Source organism: Salmo salar, chromosome ssa11 (assembly GCF_905237065.1).
Source record: "Salmo salar chromosome ssa11, Ssal_v3.1, whole genome shotgun sequence".
Taxonomy (NCBI): Eukaryota; Metazoa; Chordata; class Actinopteri; order Salmoniformes; family Salmonidae; genus Salmo; species Salmo salar.
Window position 1 is genome coordinate 8,796,003 of NC_059452.1, and position 18,832 is coordinate 8,814,834.

At 41.6% G+C, this 18,832-nt stretch overlaps 1 protein-coding gene across 1 annotated transcript; it reads left to right on the forward strand.

The window, feature by feature from the left end:
- Positions 1-5,957: 5,957 nt before the first annotated feature.
- Positions 5,958-18,381, forward strand: LOC106561936 (uncharacterized protein PB18E9.04c). The gene is made up of 4 exons (XM_014126367.2): positions 5,958-6,074; positions 7,496-8,347; positions 17,898-18,071; positions 18,215-18,381. The coding sequence occupies exons 2-4, from the start codon at positions 7,519-7,521 to the stop codon at positions 18,334-18,336; spliced, it is 1,125 nt and encodes a 374-aa protein (XP_013981842.2). The 5' UTR covers positions 5,958-6,074; positions 7,496-7,518; the 3' UTR covers positions 18,337-18,381.
- The last annotated feature ends 451 nt before the right edge of the window (positions 18,382-18,832 follow it).

The window sequence follows — 18,832 nt, forward strand, 5'->3', positions numbered from 1 at the left end:
GAATTCACAGCATGCTTCTACTAGGAGTATCAATCCAAAGGGTGTCATTCAATTGAAGAAAACATTTGTGCATGACTGACTTAGTAATTGCGCAAGCATTTTACTTCTAGAGAGCCATGACCATGCGTAGAGCACCAGCGAACAGTTCTACTAAAAACATTGGGTGATAAGTTATCTATTAACTCTTTCAAAGACATGAATCTAACCGAAAAGTAATTTGTTTTCCTTTGAAATGTGAATAGGAAATTAAATGGATAAATGCGTTTGAAAAGTGTACAGTATGCTGACGTCCAGCTAACAGATATTTCCCTTGTCTATTAGTACATTGTTTAGCGCTGACATCTGGTGGCAGTATAGAATTTCATACTGGTGAGACTTGGGAAAAGTAGGCATTCATACTGCAGAGGACATGGTAAATGGTGACAATTATTATACAAAGAGACTATGTAGAAAGCAGTAAACGCTTAGAAACTGTATAATAGAGCAAGCCAGTATTTCAGGACACCTTATACGGGATCGGTCCCCCCCCCGCGGGACGGTTGAGCTAACGTGCGCTAATGTGATTAGCATGACGTTGTAAGTAACAAGAACATTTCCCAGGACACAGACATGTCTTATATGGGCAGAAAATTAGATGTGTGAAGGTTTGTGTCTTTTCTGTAGCAAATTATCCATAATTTATGAAATTCCTGGGAGTGTGTAAACTAAACATTTGTATTACCATATAATTTCTATATGTTCTCTCTAGTTATGTACTTGAAAATGTATCAATTGACCAATTCGGCACATTTGGGCAGACGTGATACAACATTTTGAACAGTAATGCAATGGTTCATTGGATCAGTCTAAAACTTTGCACATACACTGCTACACCGTCTAGTGGCCAAAATCTAAATTGCACTTAGACACCTAAGTGATATAACGGCCTTTCTCTTGCGTTTCAAAGATGATGGTGTAAGATCTGCTTCCAACTCACACCCTCAAACACCTAGATCCCCTGAACGCAGCTCACTCTCCAGATCCCAATCACCTGAATTCTAATCATGTGTTCACACACCTGTATGTCATTATCACACACTATTTAGTTCAGTTCTTTGCACCCCATCACTGTGAGTTATTGCTTGTTTTGTGACACACGTCTTTCGGAGCTCTGTTTTCCAGTGATAGTTTTTGTCTGCCTCACTGATGACGCCTTTTGTCTATTCTCTGCATGTACTTTAGCCTATCGGATTTCCTGTTATCTACCTATTGCCTGATCTCCCGGACTACGTTACTAGCCTTTTCCCTGCCTGTACTGTTTCCCTTTTGGACTCCCTGTGTATGACCTTCTGCCTGCCACTGGACCCAGCTACCTGCCTCCTCCTGTGGTCCTTTGCAATAAACACCTGCTCTTGAAACCAGCTCTCTGTCTCTCCTCGTGTTCATTACAGATGATTTAAAAATTTTTTTATTGAAAACGCAGGTTTTGTCTTTGTATTATCTTTTACCAGATCTAATGTGTTATATTCTCCTACATTAATTTAACATTTCCACAAACTTCAAAGTTTTTCCTTTCAAATGGTATCAAGAATATGCATATCCTTGCTTCAGGTCCTGAGCTACAGGCATTTAGATTTGGGTATGTCATTTCAGGCAAAAGTTTTAAAAAAAGGGGCGGATCCTTACGAGATTTCATCAGGTAAACTGTAAATGACACGCCTACATACATGTCCATGCACACAGACACCCACCCACACAAAAGTCAATGAGTCAATGGAAGGGACACTGACTCCGTGGTCAGTTCTTCATGATTGTAGACATTTCCACGTGATTTCAGATGGTTGCCTAATGTCCAGGTTCCAGTTACTCCAGTCTCACTTTATCCTACATCTAACCTCTCTATCGTGATGCTAAGCAATGTCACTTTGGTGATGCTCATTTTGATTGAAATCACTATCCTTTAACCTATTGCAATATTGTTGTATTATATGAGTTGTATTATGTGATATATTTCATGTGGAAGCAGCAGCACTAAGACAAATGACCCCTCAGGGACAATAAAGTTAATCTTATCTTATCTTTAGGTGAGACAAGGCTGAAAAATTCATCCCACCAACCCTTTCATTGATTCCATGCCACTTTTCATCAATACTGACATGGAAATCATGTGAGGGCAGTTTACGGAGATAGGTGGGATGGACTGAGAGTAGGTGAGGTGTGTGTTTAAAAGCTCATGTTCTGTAACAGTTATGATTTAAAACCCGATTTATAATGTATAAGTACTATCTATCTAGATGTAATGTATATCAAATTACTTTCTTCTTGCTATGTAACTACTGTAAATAAAAAAAGCCATGTGTGTAGAATGTATACGTAACAACATCCCATGGCAGGGTTATGAGATATTTCTGCTTCATAGTTGGACTATAAACGTCACGTGACTTCCAAAAGCAATTTACAGCTCAAATTGAACATATTCACTTTCACTGACTACATGCCAGATGTTCAAAACCTTTATAAACACACTTGACAACCCTTGGATAAGGCCTTCCCTGTTGGTAGAGCATGGTGTTTGCAACGCCAGGGTTGTGGGTTCGATTCCCACGGGAGGCCAGCACAGAAAAAAAAATATATATATGTATGAAATCTATGCATTCACTACTGTAAGTCCCTCTGGATAAGAGCGTCTGCTAAATGACTCAAATGTAATGTAAAATGTAATGTAAAAAATGCTACTATTGTGAAATGATCTTACCTCTAATATTCTTCATTTTATTCTATTCAACAAAAGCATATTGATTTGTAATTACACTCTTTGTTACACTTGTGTAATAAGCTATACTCTATTACTTAAACTCTATTACCATGCAATAATAAAGCTATTATAACTAACTCCAATGTTGTTGCTACAGTTATTACTGTGTATTTACATAGGTATAATAATGGCAAATTAAGGTGTTACCAGAATATTATTCACAGGCAGTATTTAAATATAGAACTCAATGTACTGCCTGTTTCCTGAAGCAGTCTCCTTTTGTTGCTGAATGTTTTCAAGTAAATATGCCGCTTAGAACTTATGAACACAGTCTGGGGCGTCATGCTCCCCAAAAATCTTATCAATGGTTGTGGCGTGGTCCTGAGGGAGAATTTAGTATTTTCCTGCCCTAATCATTATGCTTAATGTAAAAAAAATGTGTGTTTTTCTGCATATTTTTTTTATTATTTTCTAGGCAAGTCAGTTAAGAACAAATTCTTATTTTCAATAACAGCGGGTTAACTGCCTGCTCAGGGACAGAACGACAGATTTGTACCGTGTCAGCTCGGGGAATTGAACTTGCAAACTTTTGGTTACTAGTCCAACGCTCTAACCACTAGGCTACCCTGCCACCCCTTATCTGAGCATACCTCTTGTGCTGTCTACATCCTCCTGACTGGTGGTTATTTTTTTAAAGAAACAAAATATGCTTCTCTGCACAAATCAGGGTAAAAGATTGAAAGGAAAGTGAATGTTTTTTTAAATGTAGTTATTGCTTGCTTTTCTAAAGTCTACCAACCTTCCAAGCAGGCATGCCAGCTAAACTAGTTAGACTAGCTACTAGCTACTCTAGGTTCTATTTTCTCACTTAGCAGAGGCCTACTGTCTGTTCTGCCACGTTCCTCCCTGAATAAAACGACAACAAGAATACCAGGTTGTGACGTACAGAACCTGTAACGACACAAGAATAGCCCTACAACAATTGTTGCCAAATATAAACCAGAGACGAGGCATGGATGAAAGCTGTACTGTCATTTTGTATCCGTGACGACAGCAGACATTCCAAAATCACAAGGGAGGAATTTTTTTATTTTTTTATTTCACCTTTATTTAACCAGGTAGGCAAGTTGAGAACAAGTTCTCATTTACAATTGCGACCTGGCCAAGATAAAGCAAAGCAGTTCGACAACATACAAAAACACAGAGTTACACATGGAGTAAAACAACATACAATCAATGATGCAGTAGAATAAAAAAATAAAAAAATAAAAAATAATAATAATAAAAAAATAAGACTATATACAATGTGAGCAAATGATGTGAGATAAGGGAGGTAAAGGCAAAAAAATGCCATGGTGGCAAAGTAAATAAAGTATAGCAAGAAAAACACTGGAATGGTAGATTTGTATTTTGAAGAAAGTTCAAAGATAAAATATAAATAATATGGTGCAAAGGAGCAAAATAAATAAAATAAATAAATACAGTAGGGGAAGAGGTAGTAGTTTGGGCTAAATTATAGATGGGCTATGTACAGGTGCAGTGATCTGTGAGCTGCTCTGACAGCTGGTGCTTAAAGCTAGTGAGGGAGATAAGTGTTTCCAGTTTCAGAGATTTTTGTAGTTCGTTCCAGCCATTGGCAGCAGAGAACTGGAAGGAGAGACGACCAAAGGAGGAGTTGGCTTTAGGGGTGACCAGAGAGATATACCTGCTGGAGCGCGTGCTACAGGTGGGTGCTGCTATGGTGACCAGTGAGCGGAGATAAGGGGGGACTTTACCTAGCAGAGTCTTGTAGATGACCTGGAGCCAATGTGTTTGGCGACGATTATGAAGCGAAGGCCAGCCAACGAGAGCGTACAGGTCGCAGTGGTGGGTAGTATATGGGGCTTTGGTGACAAAACGGATGGCACTGTGATAGACTGCATCCAGCTTGTTGAGTAGGGTATTGGAAGCTATTTTGTAAATGACATCGCCGAAGTCGAGGATTGGTAGGATGGTCAGTTTTACGAGGGTATGTTTGGCAGCATGAGTGAAGGATGCTTTGTTGCGAAATAGGAAGCCAATTCGAGATTTCACTTTGGATTGGAGATGATTGATGTGAGTCTGGAAGGAGAGTTTACAGTCTAACCAGACACCTAGGTATTTGTAGTTGTCCACAAATTCTAAGTTAGAACCGTCCAGAGAAGTGATGCTGGACAGGCGGGCAGGTGCAGGCAGCGATCGGTTGAAGAGCATGCATTTAGTTTTATTTGTGTTTAGGAGCAGTTGGAGACCACGGAAGGAGAGTTGAATGGCATTGAAGCTCGTCTGGAGGGTTGTTAACACAGTGTCCAAAGAAGGGCCAGAAGTGTACAGAATGGTGTCGTCTGCGTAGAGGTGGATCAGAGATTCACCAGCAGCAAGAGCGACATCATTTATGTATACAGAGAAAAGAGTTGGCCCAAGAATTGAACCCTGTGGTACCCCCATAGAGACTGCCAGAGGTCCAGACAGTAGGCCCTCCGATTTGACACACTGAACTCTGTCAGAGAAGTAGTTGGTGAACCAGGCGACGCAATCGTTTGAGAAACCAAGGCTACTGAGTCTGCCGATGAGGATGTGGTGATTAACAGAGTCAAAAGCTTTGGCCAGGTCAATGAATACGGCAGCACAGTAATGTTTCTTATCGATGGCGGTTACGATGTCGTTTAGGACCTTGAGCGTGGCTGAGGTGCACCCATGACCAGCTCTGAAACCAGATTGCATAGCGGAGAGGGTGCGGTGGGATTCGAAATGGTCGGTAATCTGTTTGTTGACTTGGCTTTCGAAGACCTTAGAAAGGCAGGGTAGGATGGATATAGGTCTGTAGCAATTTGGGTCAAGAGTGTCACCTCCTTTGAAGAGGGGGATGACAGCAGCTGCTTTCCAATCTATGGGAATCTCAGACGACACGAAAGAGTAGGAATGTTCCGAGGACCTGGGTTCAGATGCTCTGCCCAAAGGGGTAATTCAGGTGCTGCCTACCTGGAAACCGAACTGAACTGAAATAAACTGATGTGTAATGTACATCTCAGGAACACAGAAGATAAACCGTAAAACCATGACATGTCTAAATAACCTTAGTTACCCTAGAGCCAGTACCATGTTACCATTTAGAGATTGGCTGGATGACAGGGTGTTTGTGTCAGGTGTAAAATCAGGTAGAACAGGTTCCTGGTTATTCTGATCTGAATTCCCTGCACTGCACTGCCCCTTCCCTGGCCTATTGTTCCCTCTCTCTCATACTCTGGCTGTTTCGCGGAGAGATCTCACTGCCTTCCTCACACCTGTTAGCTGTAACCACCTGACCGAGCACCAGAAAAAGGTATGTGGCGATGGTGATTTTAGTAACGTAGCGCTATTTCACCATTTCTTCTGTGTGGGAGATGTATGGTAGACGTCGAGTTGTGTGACACTTATATGTGTTTGGTATTTTTGTAAGGTTACAGTCTTGCCAGAAATCTGATTAGTTCAATGATAACGCCACAAAATCCGATTTGTTAATGTCATACCACTTTCAAATGAAACAGAATGATCATATTGGGGTGATGGGGTTTAAAGTTGCTCTTAGTAGTTGTCCACCAGTCAGGCAAACCAATATACATGTGTCATCCCATCCAGACTATTCTTTTATAAATGCAGATTCAGGTAGTTGTCAAGCGTACATGGGTTTTTTTGGTTAATTTCTGAGGGGACTCAAATGGTGTTATTAACCCAACTTTATTTTTACCAAACCAAATATGTAAAGTTGGAAGAGGACACAAACCGAACACAAAGACACTCAGAGTGATTGAAGGAGGATAACATTTCACCAAATGGATGGTCTACAATGGTGGTCATGATACTTTCTCTATGCTTAAATTTAAATAAAATAAAATAATGTAAGATAAGTAGTCCCAACAGACGGAATACATTATTTCAGATATGTTATTTTATTTCTATCATGCTATCAAAACCTATTCAACCCTTGGCTTTGAGGATATTTCTGAAGGGGAAATGCTAGCCAGACATTCATGTGTGCTTTGACAACACTGCAGAATGCATATTTAGTATGCTAACAGGAAATATCGCTGTTCATCCCCAGATTGACTCAACTAAAGTACATGGGAGTCTCCCCATAGTTACACCTTGAATGATTATTGCATTGACATTCATTTAGTCTATTGTCCCCAAAACTGACTTGGCAGACTCTTATAATACAAGTTCTGGGAGATTTGATTACAAAAACATTGGGAGTTTGCTTGCATTCAGGGGAAATAATTGTTCTCCTAACCCTGACCAGGCCTTATAAAAATTGAGGTCAAAGCCAAACTGATAGCATCAACACTTTATCTCCTGGATTGGTATGAATAGATTATAATTCTATTAAAAGATAACGATAGAGTCAAGTTAGCCAAACTCCCATTGAGAGCTTGCTTTTTTTGTATTACAGGGTGAGTATTTATTTCAGAACATGGGGAATATGAAATACTTTATGGGAATCTTGGGAATTCATAAAGTCCTTGTCTCGCCTTAATCAATTTAACTATTCATACATTTAATTCATTCTTGGTGACTGGTTGCCTAAGAAAAATGATGTACAATACTGTATATTCTCTACTTATAATCAATGGTAGCCTGCAGACCATGGTACATTCGAGGCCAAAATGGGATAATTTTGTGTTGTTGTTGACATTTGTGGAGAACCAACCTTGACTCAATGTATCTAACAAAAATACTTTTGTTTACGTGTTGATTGTTGTTTAGAACACGAACGAGAGAGACGGGATATGGACCTTTATTCAATCATCACTGCTGTTTTGCTTCTGCAACTGCAAGGTTTTCATGTGGCCTTGCTCCAGGCACCAACAAACTCTCCAGGACGGACGATTGATCAAAGTTGGCTTCGTCAATGGTTCAAATCCAATCTCAACAAGACATCACAAGCTCAGTCGGATGGCATTGTTGATATGAACCAGGAGGGTACTGAGTCAACAGATAACTCTGCTTTGGGTATCGCAGATGGTTCCATGTTCTTTAGTGGGGAACAGGACACAAACGAGACTTCAGGTGATGTGACGATTGGCACCACAATGCCACCAGGGTTGCCAGATGCTACAGCAGAGGACCCTGAATTGCCAGCGACCGCTGTTGAATCTCCAGAAACCACTGTTGCACCAGAACCCCCAGTGAGTGTTGCCTTAAACTCGAGCCAAGTTTCCAACGCGACTGGAGAGGACAGTGGACTCCAAACTACCACCACCACTCCAATCACAGAAAACTCAAATGGCTCTAATTCCATGTCCAATGACACTGAATTGAACGAGACAACCACAGCTCCAGACACCAATAGCACAGAGGAGGCCGGTCCAGATCCTGATGCTGAGAACCGGGTAACCAACAGTACAGAGGACTTCCATAATGTACCGACTGCAGTACCAGAAGGACCAGAGCCACCAAGTGAACCATCCACAGCTTCCCCCACCACAGAGCTCCCCTTGGACTCACCTGGGACTACAACTGCCAAAACCATCCCAGAAACTACAACAACCACAGGTCCCAGCACAACGACAGACATGATGGAAACTGGTGCCGCTTCAGGGAACAACTCTGCGAGAGGTGAGGAGACAGTGTCTAAGTATCTGGTACATTCTTTGTCTCAAGGGTACTGCTGTGTGCACCTGTAACCTACTTACTTGCTTGGTCAAGGGAGCCTGTAACAACTTTTAGGGAAATACCAAGAGACCACAACAATGTTTAAATTCGGGTGTGTTCACTTCACATAACCATTGTGATATTGTTTAAAATGTTTTGGGAGAGGCACTAATGAATGAGTCAGCAGCCAGACAAAGACAGAGCAGTCAAAAAGTTACAAATAACCACCGAGTATTAGATTTGAACATCGGAGTTGGACCTAGTTAGAAGGTAACACAATATCCAACAACGCTCGAAGGGCAGTTATGTTATATCACCATCGTCTTTTTTAGAAACCGCTTTCTTTCCGGTCTCTCCCTGACCCACATTTGACAGATCTCTATTTTTTTTCATTGTCAAAGCACAACTCCCTTTCTTTCACCGGCTGGGCTGGGTTGAGTTTCAGACACTATCTGCATGCCCATAAGTGGAGGCTTCCATTACAAATGCCTTCTCCAGGGGACAAAATACCCCTTGTGTTAGCCTGTCTACAGGAAGGAGGAGGTCAGTAGCTGAGGTTCATTACCGCAGTACAGGGCGTGAGAGTACTACTCTCCAGTTTCTAACATACTAAACGAGGGAATTTTTGAGTGGGTGACTGGTGACATTCATTAAAAGGAGGATATCCCCAATTTTGAAAGGTTATAAATTATTTACGAGTATTTCTTCTTGTAATTCAAATTCAATTGCATCCTTTTCAAAAACGTACACATGATTTGCCAGGTACAGTCATGAATTTGAATATGTAGTAACTACTTCTGTCAAACTTGATTATAAATACTTGGAAAAGTGTGCTGAAAAACATTGTTACCATTGGGAGAAACCTCATACATTTCAGCCAGTGATTAGTTTATACTGTGGCTTGTTTGACCTGTTTGTTTACCTCATTTGCATGTTGCTTTACATATTTTCCATAGTTAGTACAGCATGCTAGTTATGCATCGCAGTCTTTTTATGCAATACCTATTCATCAATTGACAACACGTACTGGCTATTACCTTTTCTTTAGGGAACATGGAGAGAAAAGGTGTAGAGTTTCACACAACCGTGTCACACAAAAGTACACAATATCTGGACCTAGATCATATTTTCTCTATTCATGGGTTGCACCTCCGTCACTTGGTAGCGTCACGCCATTATTACACTAAAAATAAAAGATTCCAGGAGGATCCTTTAGGGATTCTTCAAAATGAAATTGTAGGTTAACCCCTATAAGTTATTCGAAGAACCCTTTAAAACGAGTCTGGCGTGTTGCTGTTGATGTCCTCTGTAGGCTATGAATAGCCAGAATGATTTTGCAATGCATGGTGATCTAACAGGTTTCCTGTTATATTCATCAGAGGTGTAGGGAAGGTGAAGTCTGTGAATACAAGAAATGTATAATTATACAGATGATTAACAAAGTGTGCACACAACAGTATTCATACCTTGGTTTTTGTGGTAAATGTGAATGAAAAAAAAAACGGTTAACTTTTGACAAAGGTTTTCATACACATACCTTGTCCATAATGAAGAGGGCTCTGGGATCTTCATTGGAGAGGTAAGGGAGGAGGAAGATGGCTGCTGTGACAGAGTCCTATGAGGTTTTAGAGAATTTAAATTAGCTGTTGAGCATACATGTGATCTGCATATCATTATGAGGCAAACCACTACTAATTGTACATACAAAGGCACACACAAATAACTGAGCAGTTCAGGCATCTGCGCACAATGCAGCTATATTTTTAAGCTATTCTTACCTCTTTGTTGATGGATATCCATTGAATTGTGTCCATTTTCTGTATTAGAAAGAATTGTAAAAAGGGACAAAGTGTCCAACAACAGCCATTTGAACAAATATGAAAGATAGATGGTATAATCATGAAACAATATCAATTTAGATCATACAAGAGAGAAACCTGACCTTAAATTGAGGAGATCTTTCAATTTTCCAGTTAAATGCCTGCACCGTAACGTTCTTCGATGAACTTTGACGATCTTAGAAGAACCCTTGATGAACCCCACATTTTTAGAGTGTATATTCATTCTAAAGACACCTCAGCCACAGTAGCCCCAAAAAGTTGAGTGGTGCCGAGTCATTCCAAACGGTGACTAATGAATGTTTCATCTAAATTACACTACATTCTTAGAAAAAAAGGTGCTATCTAGAACCTAAAAGGGTCCTTTGGCTGTACCCATAGGAGCACCACTTGAAGAACCCCTTTTGGTTCCACGTATAAATAACTCTTTTGGGTTCCATGTAAAACCCTTTCCACAGAGGGTTCTACATGGAACCCAAAAGGGTTCTACCTGGAACCAAAAATGGTTCCCATATGGGGACAGCCGAACAACCCAATTTGGAACCCTTTTTTCTAAGAATGTATAGTGGCCCGGAAATACGATGACATTGCGTAACGGTTGGAAAATAATTAGTAGGAAACAACTTTGCCATTGTTATGTTGTCGTCAAATTTGTCCTTCAATGCACACAGAGGGCTAATGTCAACAGTATGCGTGTCAGTCTTTCTTGGCTCAAAGTAGAGAAGAGATTGACTGGATCAATTTCTGGTTTTGTGAGAAATATTAATGTGTTAAATTCCTAATTGTCTGTATAATCAACTTACATAGCTCTGACAGACGTACTTACCCCACCAGGGGTCTCTTCACAGTCCCCAAATCCAGAATGAATGAAAGGCAATACACAGTATTATATAGAGCCATGATCACATGGAACTCCATTCCATCTCAAAATGTTCGTTAAAAAACAAATAAAACACCACCTCACAGCAGAGTGTTCTTATTTTGTTCTTATTTTCTTATTTACATTTACATTTTACATTTAAGTCATTTAGCAGACGCTCTTATCCAGAGCGACTTACAAAATGGTGCATTCACCTTATGATATCCAGTGGAACAACCACTTTACAATAGTGCATCTAAATCTTTTAAGGGGGGGGGGTTAGAAGGATTACTTTATCCTATCCTAGGTATTCCTTAAAGAGGTGGGGTTTCAGGTGTCTCCGGAAGGTGGTGATTGACTCCGCTGTCCTGGCGTCGTGAGGGAGCTTGTTCCACCATTGGGGTGCCAGAGCAGCGAACAGTTTTGACTGGGCTGAGCGGGAACTGTGCTTCCTCAGAGGTAGGGGGGCCAGCAGGCCAGTGGTGGATGAACGCAGTGCCCTTGTTTGGGTGTAGGGCCTGATCAGAGCCTGAAGGTATGGAGGTGCCGTTCCCTTCACAGCTCCGTAGGCAATCACCATGGTCTTGTAGCGGATGCGAGCTTCAACTGGAAGCCAGTGGAGAGAGCGGAGGAGCGGGGTGACGTGAGAGAACTTGGGAAGGTTGAACACCAGACGGGCTGCGGCGTTCTGGATGAGTTGTAGGGGTTTAATGGCACAGGCGGGGAGCCCAGCCAACAGCGAGTTGCAGTAATCCAGACGGGAGATGACAAGTGCCTGGATTAGGACCTGCGCCGCTTCCTGTGTGAGGCAGGGTCGTACTCTGCGAATGTTGTAGAGCATGAACCTACAGGATCGGGTCACCGCCTTGATGTTAGTGGAGAACGACAGGGTGTTGTCCAGGATCACGCCATTAGATCACACTATTTCAAAATAGTGTAGTTCAGTCCTTGAGCTGTTCTTGTCTATTGATGTTCTGTATAATGTCATGTTTTGTGTGTACCCCAGGAAGAACTAATGGGGATCCTAATAAAATACAAAAAAATTCAAAATACCAAATGTACTTTAGACAGATGGCAATGTTGCCATTAGCTAGCAGTTCGTAAAAAATACCTATAATTTCTAGAGTTAGCTAGCTAAAATCCGATGCTCTCCCAACAATCGTAGCTAGCTAGCTAGCTAACGTAATACTATATCTAATGTTAATCTGATGACAAATGTTTTTTTTCTACTAAGTATTTGCCTCCTTTAGAAATGGCAATGTATTTCCAAGCAACTATAATGCAGTTCTTCATCAGTGACAGTTGACAATGCATTGAGTGGAACATTCAGTCAGGAGTCAGGCTTAAACATTCAAAACAATATTGTGATGAAACGTGTAAGCCAGGAATATGAATGCTCCACTTTACGCTAATGTAAATGCAGGGTGTGCTCCTTTTAACATTTTTTATAAAGTGTTGTGAGAAAATAGAAACGCAACTGAGGTTAACAAGCTTAGTCTTCAGATAAGGAAATGTCAGGGAAGTAAACATTTGAATTTCCAAATGTGATGACCGAGATTATGAAAGCTTATTCGAAGAGGGGAAATTGTTGTTCGTGGTAACATGTTGTCACTCTTATTAGCATATTGACTAGTCTGGTACTTTTCATTTAGTTGTATAAAGTTCTATCAAAACTGCCTTGGAGTAGTTAGATCTCATCTTTGCATACCACAAACCACATTACAGTGCATTCATAAAGTATTCAGACCCCTTGACTTTTTCCACATTTTGTTACGTTACAGCCTTATTCTAAAATGGATTCAATTGTTTTTTTTCGTCATCAATCTACACACAATACCCCAAAATGAAGAAAAAAAATGAAATATCACATTTACATAAGTATTCAGACCCTTTACTCAGTACTTTGTTGAAGCACCTTTGGCAACGATTACAGCCTCAAGTCTTCTTGGGTATGACGTTACAAGCTTGGCACGCCTGTATTTGGGGAGTTTCTCCCATTCTTGTCTGCAGATCCTCTCAAGCTCTGTCAGGTTGGATGGGGAGTGTCTCTGCACAGCTATTTTCAGGTCTCTCCAGAGATGTTCAACTGGGTTCAAGTCCGGGGTCACTGAAGGACATTCAGAGACTTGTCCTGAAGCCCCTCCTGTGTTGTCTTGGCTGTGTGTTTAGGGTCGCTGTCCTGTTGGAAGGTGAACTTTCGAGGTCCTGAGCGCTCTGGTGTAGGTTTTCATCAAGGATCTCTCTGTACATTGCTCCATTCATCTTTCCCTCAATCCTGACTAGTCTCTCAGTCCATGCCACTGAAAAACATCCCCACAGCAAGATGTTGCCACCACCATGCTTCACTGTAGGGATGGTACCAGGTTTCCTCCAGACGTGATGCTTGGCATTCAGGCCAAAGGGTTCAATCTTGGTTTCATCAGACCAGAGAATCTTGTTTCTCATGGTCTGAGAGTCCTTCAGGTGCCTATTGGCAAACTCCAAGCAGGCCGTCATCTGCCTTTTACTGAGGAGTGGCTTCTGTCTGGCAACTCTACCCTAGAGGCCTGATTGGTGGAGGGCTGCAGAGATGGTTGTCCTTCTGGAATGCACTCGCATCTCCACAGAGGAACTCTGGAGCTCTGTCAGAGTGACCATTGGGTTCTTGGTCACCTCCATGACCAAGGCCCTTCTCCCCCAAGTGCTCAGTTTGGCCGGGTGGCCATGTATATTCCCTCTCAAACCGATACCACAACGGCCCTCAAATAACTTCACTGGACTTTATGCAAACTGGAAACCACATATCCTGAGGCTGCATTTATTGTAGCTGGTGATTTTAACAAAGCAAATTTGAGGAAAACGCTACTGAAGTTCTATCAACACATTGACTATAGTACTCACGCTACTCCAACTTCCGTGATGCCTACAAGGCCCTCCCCCGCCCTCCCTTTGGCAAATCTGATCACGACTCCATTTTGCTCCTCCCTTCCTATAGGTAAAAACTCAAACAGGAAGTACCCGTGCTAAGGACTATTCAACGCTGGTCTGACCAATCAGAATCCACACTTTAAGATTGTTTTGATCACGCAGATATGTTGTGGGTAGCCTCTAAGAATAACATTGGCGAATACACGGATATGGGGACTGAGTTTATCAGGGGGTGTATAGGAGATGTTGTACCCACTGTGACTATTAAAATCTACCCTAAACAGAAACCGTGGATAGAAGGCAGCATTCACGCAAAACTGAAAGCATGAACCACCACATTTAACCATGGCAAGGTGACTGGGAATATGGCCGAATACAAACAGTGTAGCTATTCCCTCCGTATGGCAATCAAACAGGCAAAACGTCAGTATAGAGACAAAGTGGAGTCGCAATTCAATGGCTCAGACACAAGACATACTGTATGTGGCAGGGTCTACAGACAATCACAGACTACAAAGGGAAAACCAGGCACGTCGTGGACACCGACATCTTGCTTCCGGACAAGCTAAACACCTTCTTCGCCCGCTTTGAGGATAACACAGTGCCACCAACGCGGCCTGCTACCAAGTACTGTGGGCTCTCCTTCTCCGTGGCCGACGTGAGTAAGACATTTAAGCATGTTAGCCCTTGCAAGGCTGCTGGCCCAGACGGCATCCCTAGCCGCATCCTAGCCGTGCCACTTCCTAGCCGTGCCACATCAAGAAAAGAAGGTGGAAAGCTTCAAGTTCCTCAGAATACACATCACTGACAAACTGAAATGGTCCACCCACACAGACAGTGTGGTGAAGAAGGTGCAACAGCGCCTCTTCAACCTCAGGAGGCTGAAGAAATTTGGCTTGGAACCTAAAACCCTCACAAACTTTTACAGATGCACAATTGATAGCATCCTGTCGGGGTGTATTACTGCCTGGTACGGCAATTGCACCGCCTGCAACCGCAGGGCTCTCCAGAGGGTGGTGCAGTCTGCACAAAGCATCACCAGGGGCAAACTACCTGCCCTCCAGGACACCTACAGCACCTGATGCCACAGGAAGGCCAAAAAGATCATCAAGGACAACAACCACCCGAGCCACTGCCTGTTCACCCTGCAATCTCCATGAAGGCGAGGCCAGTACAGGTGCATCAAAGCTGGGACCGAGAAACTGAAAAACAGCTTCTATCTCAAGGCCATCAGACAGTTAAATAGTCATCAGTAGCACCTTAGAGGCTGCTGCCCTATATACATTGACTTGAAATAACTGGCTAATAACGGAACACTGGTCACTTTAATAATGTTTACATATTTTGCATTACTCATCTCATATACACTGCTCAAAAAAATAAAGGGAACACTTAAACAACACAATGTAACTCCAAGTCAATCACACTTCTGTGAAATCAAACTGTCCACTTAGGAAGCAACACTGATTGACAATAAATTCCACATGCTGTTGTGCAAATGGAATAGACAACAGGTGGAAATTATAGGCAATTAGCAAGACACCCCCAATAAAGGAGTGGTTCTGCAGGTGGGGACCACAGACCGCTTCTCAGTTCCTATGCTTCCTGGTTGATGTTTTGGTCACTTTTGAATGCTGGCGGTGCTTTCACTCTAGTGGTAGCATGAGACGGAGTCTACAACCCACACAAGTGGCTCAGGTAGTGCAGCTCATCCAGGATGGCACATCAATGCGAGCTGTGGCAAGAATGTTTGCTGTGTCTGTCAGTGAAGTGTCCAGAGCATGGAGGCGCTACCAGGAGACAGGGCAGTACATCAGGAGACGTGGAGGAGGCCGTAGGAGGGCAACAACCCAGCAGCAGGACTGCTACCTCCGCCTTTGTGCAAGGAGGAGCAGGAGAAGCACTGCCAGAGCCATGCAAAATGACCTCCAGCAGGCCACAAATGTGCATGTGTCTGCTCAAACAGTCAGAAACAGACTTCATGAGGGTGGTATGAGGGCCCGACGTCCACAGGTGGGGGTTGTGCTTACAGTTTGGCATTTGCCAGAGAACACCAAGATTGGCAAATTCGCCACTGGCGCCCTGTGCTCTTCACAGATGAAAGCAGGTTCACACTGAGCACGTGACAGACTTGACAGAGTCTGGAGATGCCGTGGAGAACGTTCTGAGATGAGATCCTCAGACCCCTTGTGAGACCATATGCTGGTGCGGTTGGCCCTGGTTTCCTCCTAATGCAAGACAATGCTAGACCTCATGTGGCTGGAGGGTGTCAGCAGTTCCTGCAAGAGGAAGGCATTGATGCTATGGACTGGCCCGCCCGTACCCCAGACCTGAATCCAATTGAGCACATCTGGGACATCATGTCTCGCTCCATCCACCAACGCCACGTTGCACCACAGACTGTCCAGGAGTTGGCGGATGCTTTAGTCCAGGTCTGGGAGGAGATCCCTCAGGAGATCATCCACCACCTCATCAGGAGCATGCCCAGGCATTGTAGGGAGGTCATACAGGCACGTGGAGGCCACACACACTACTGAGCCTCATTTTGACTTGTTTTAAGGACATTACATCAAAGTTGGATCAGCCTGTAGTGTGGTTTTCCACTTTAATTTTGAGTGTGACTCCAAATCCAGACCTCCATGGGTTGATAAATTGGATTTCTAGTGATTCTTTTTGTGTGATTTTGTTGTCAGCACATTCAACTATGTAAAGAAAAAAGTATTTAATAAGATTATTTCTTTCATTCAGATCTAGGATGTGTTGTTTAAGTGTTCCCTTTATTTTTTTGAGCAGTATATATATACTGTATTCTATTCTACTGTATCTTAGTCTATGCTGCTCCGACATTGCTCATCCAAATATTTATATATTCTTAATTCCATTCCTTTACTTTGGATTTGTGTGTATTGTGTGTATTGTTGTGAAATTGTTAGATATTACTTGTTAGAGCTAGAAACACAAGCATTTCGCTACACCCGCAATAACATGCTTAACACGTGTATGTGACCAATACAATTTGTTTTGATTTGACTCAAGACATTTCACCGTTTCATTTTTAATTCATTTCTAAAAAAAAATATTTTAAATCCACTTTGACATTATGGGTAGATCAGTGAATTTAAATTCCTTTTAAATTCAGGCTGTAACAGAACAAAATGTGGAAAAAGTAAAGGGGTGTGAATACTTTCTGAAGGCACTGTATTGATTGCGTGATAATTTCACAAATGACGTGAAACGACAATGAAATACTGATACACTTTACACTTTTCATTTGCCCTGACATTGGTTAATTATTGGTTTCACTAATAGGTTCAACGTGATTAAATAGATGGAAAACTTTTACTGAAATGCAATGAAACCTGTTATTTTCACACATGGTAATTGCACTGATTGTGGTAGCCTAATTACATGGCTGGGAAATAGTACTGTCTATTGAGTTGAGACTAGTCATGTAAAAGGGTGCTCTATATCCTTTTGTACGTTTATTTTTAAAACACACATTTTCGCCTCAATTATCGGAAGAATGGTACTTTATTTGGTTAGTACCAAGTATATGGTTTGTACTGTATATGATTTGTAGATGTTCAATAACTGTCAACAACATTTCAACTTACTGTCCTCTAATCCTAACCTTTATTCTTACCCTAACACTTATTCTTAACCTATCCCTAACGATAACCGTAACCGTAAGCACTTGCCTATCAACAGATACTTTGTTAATAGTATGACCATCTGTAGATAATCTATATAGAACAGTCCAAATAAAGTATGACCAGAAGAATATTTTGCAATACATAAATATGTTATTCCAGACAAAATGTATTGCACCATATATTAGAATTGCACCAATATTAGAATGTTGTATTTGCAATGTATTTTTTTTGTGATGAATGTATTTTTGTTTTCAAAGGCTTGGCCTCAGATGCAGTGCAGAACAAGAAGAGTAGTGAGGCATGGGGTGCCATCCTGGGCACAGGAGTGGCAGTGTGCTTTGTAGCGATGGTGGTCTATGTCATCTGGAGAAGGAGAGGCCGACGGGATTTCACACACAGGAAGCTTGTTGAGGAATTCCCCTCAGACCCAGGTAGGCAGTTCCCTTGGAGATATTTCCCTTTTATGATTTCCTGGCATATTTTCTATCTGATAGGACTGAATAAATTAATAGGAAAGCACCTGTTATCATAAATCGGCCATGCAAAATGTCACATCTCTGTTTCTCACTCCTAGTTCAACGACTGGACAACAGTGAGCCTTTGGATTTGAAATATGATGGTTCAGCTTACTACAATCCTGGATGCCAAATGGACAACATCCAAATGGCCAACTTTCCACGAGGACATCAAACTTGAAAAGGATTCCAAGTCTCACCTTAAACACGTTAAAGAAGACTTTCATATACAAAATACTTATTGAGACCCAACATATGCAATAACGTGCATAAATATCTATAACAGAATGTTAAGTCATAGATTTTTATTTAATTTTTAATTTTTAATTTTTTTCCTTCTAAGGGGTGGATCAGCTTAATATTGCGGAAAGATTGTTGCTTCCATCAATGTAATTGTCTGCATCATTTCCAATCCCCCATATATTTTTGGGGATAAATATATATATCCATATACATACACATATGCATAGATATACACATATATACATAAACATACCTATATAGACATACTTACTTTTTTTTAGAATATACCTTTATTCCCCGCAAACCCTACCGCCCTTCCCCCAATTGGAGTAAACTAATAAACAATAACACTTAGGCTTCTACCTTCAGTATATGCATCTTTTACACATTTTTACAGACACAATCTATTTTACAATAGTTATATTTTGTTTGTT

What these genes read in the sequence shown, in the direction of transcription:
- LOC106561936 (XM_014126367.2), top strand. Translation starts at nt 7,519, where the DNA reads ATGGACCTTTATTCAATCATCACTGCTGTTTTGCTTCTGCAACTGCAA. An exon ending in AGGGAACAACTCTGCGAGAG is followed by an intron (nt 8,348 to 17,897) that starts GTGAGGAGACAG and finishes TTGTTTTCAAAG; the next exon opens with GCTTGGCCTCAGATGCAGTG. An exon ending in GGAATTCCCCTCAGACCCAG is followed by an intron (nt 18,072 to 18,214) that starts GTAGGCAGTTCC and finishes TCTCACTCCTAG; the next exon opens with TTCAACGACTGGACAACAGT.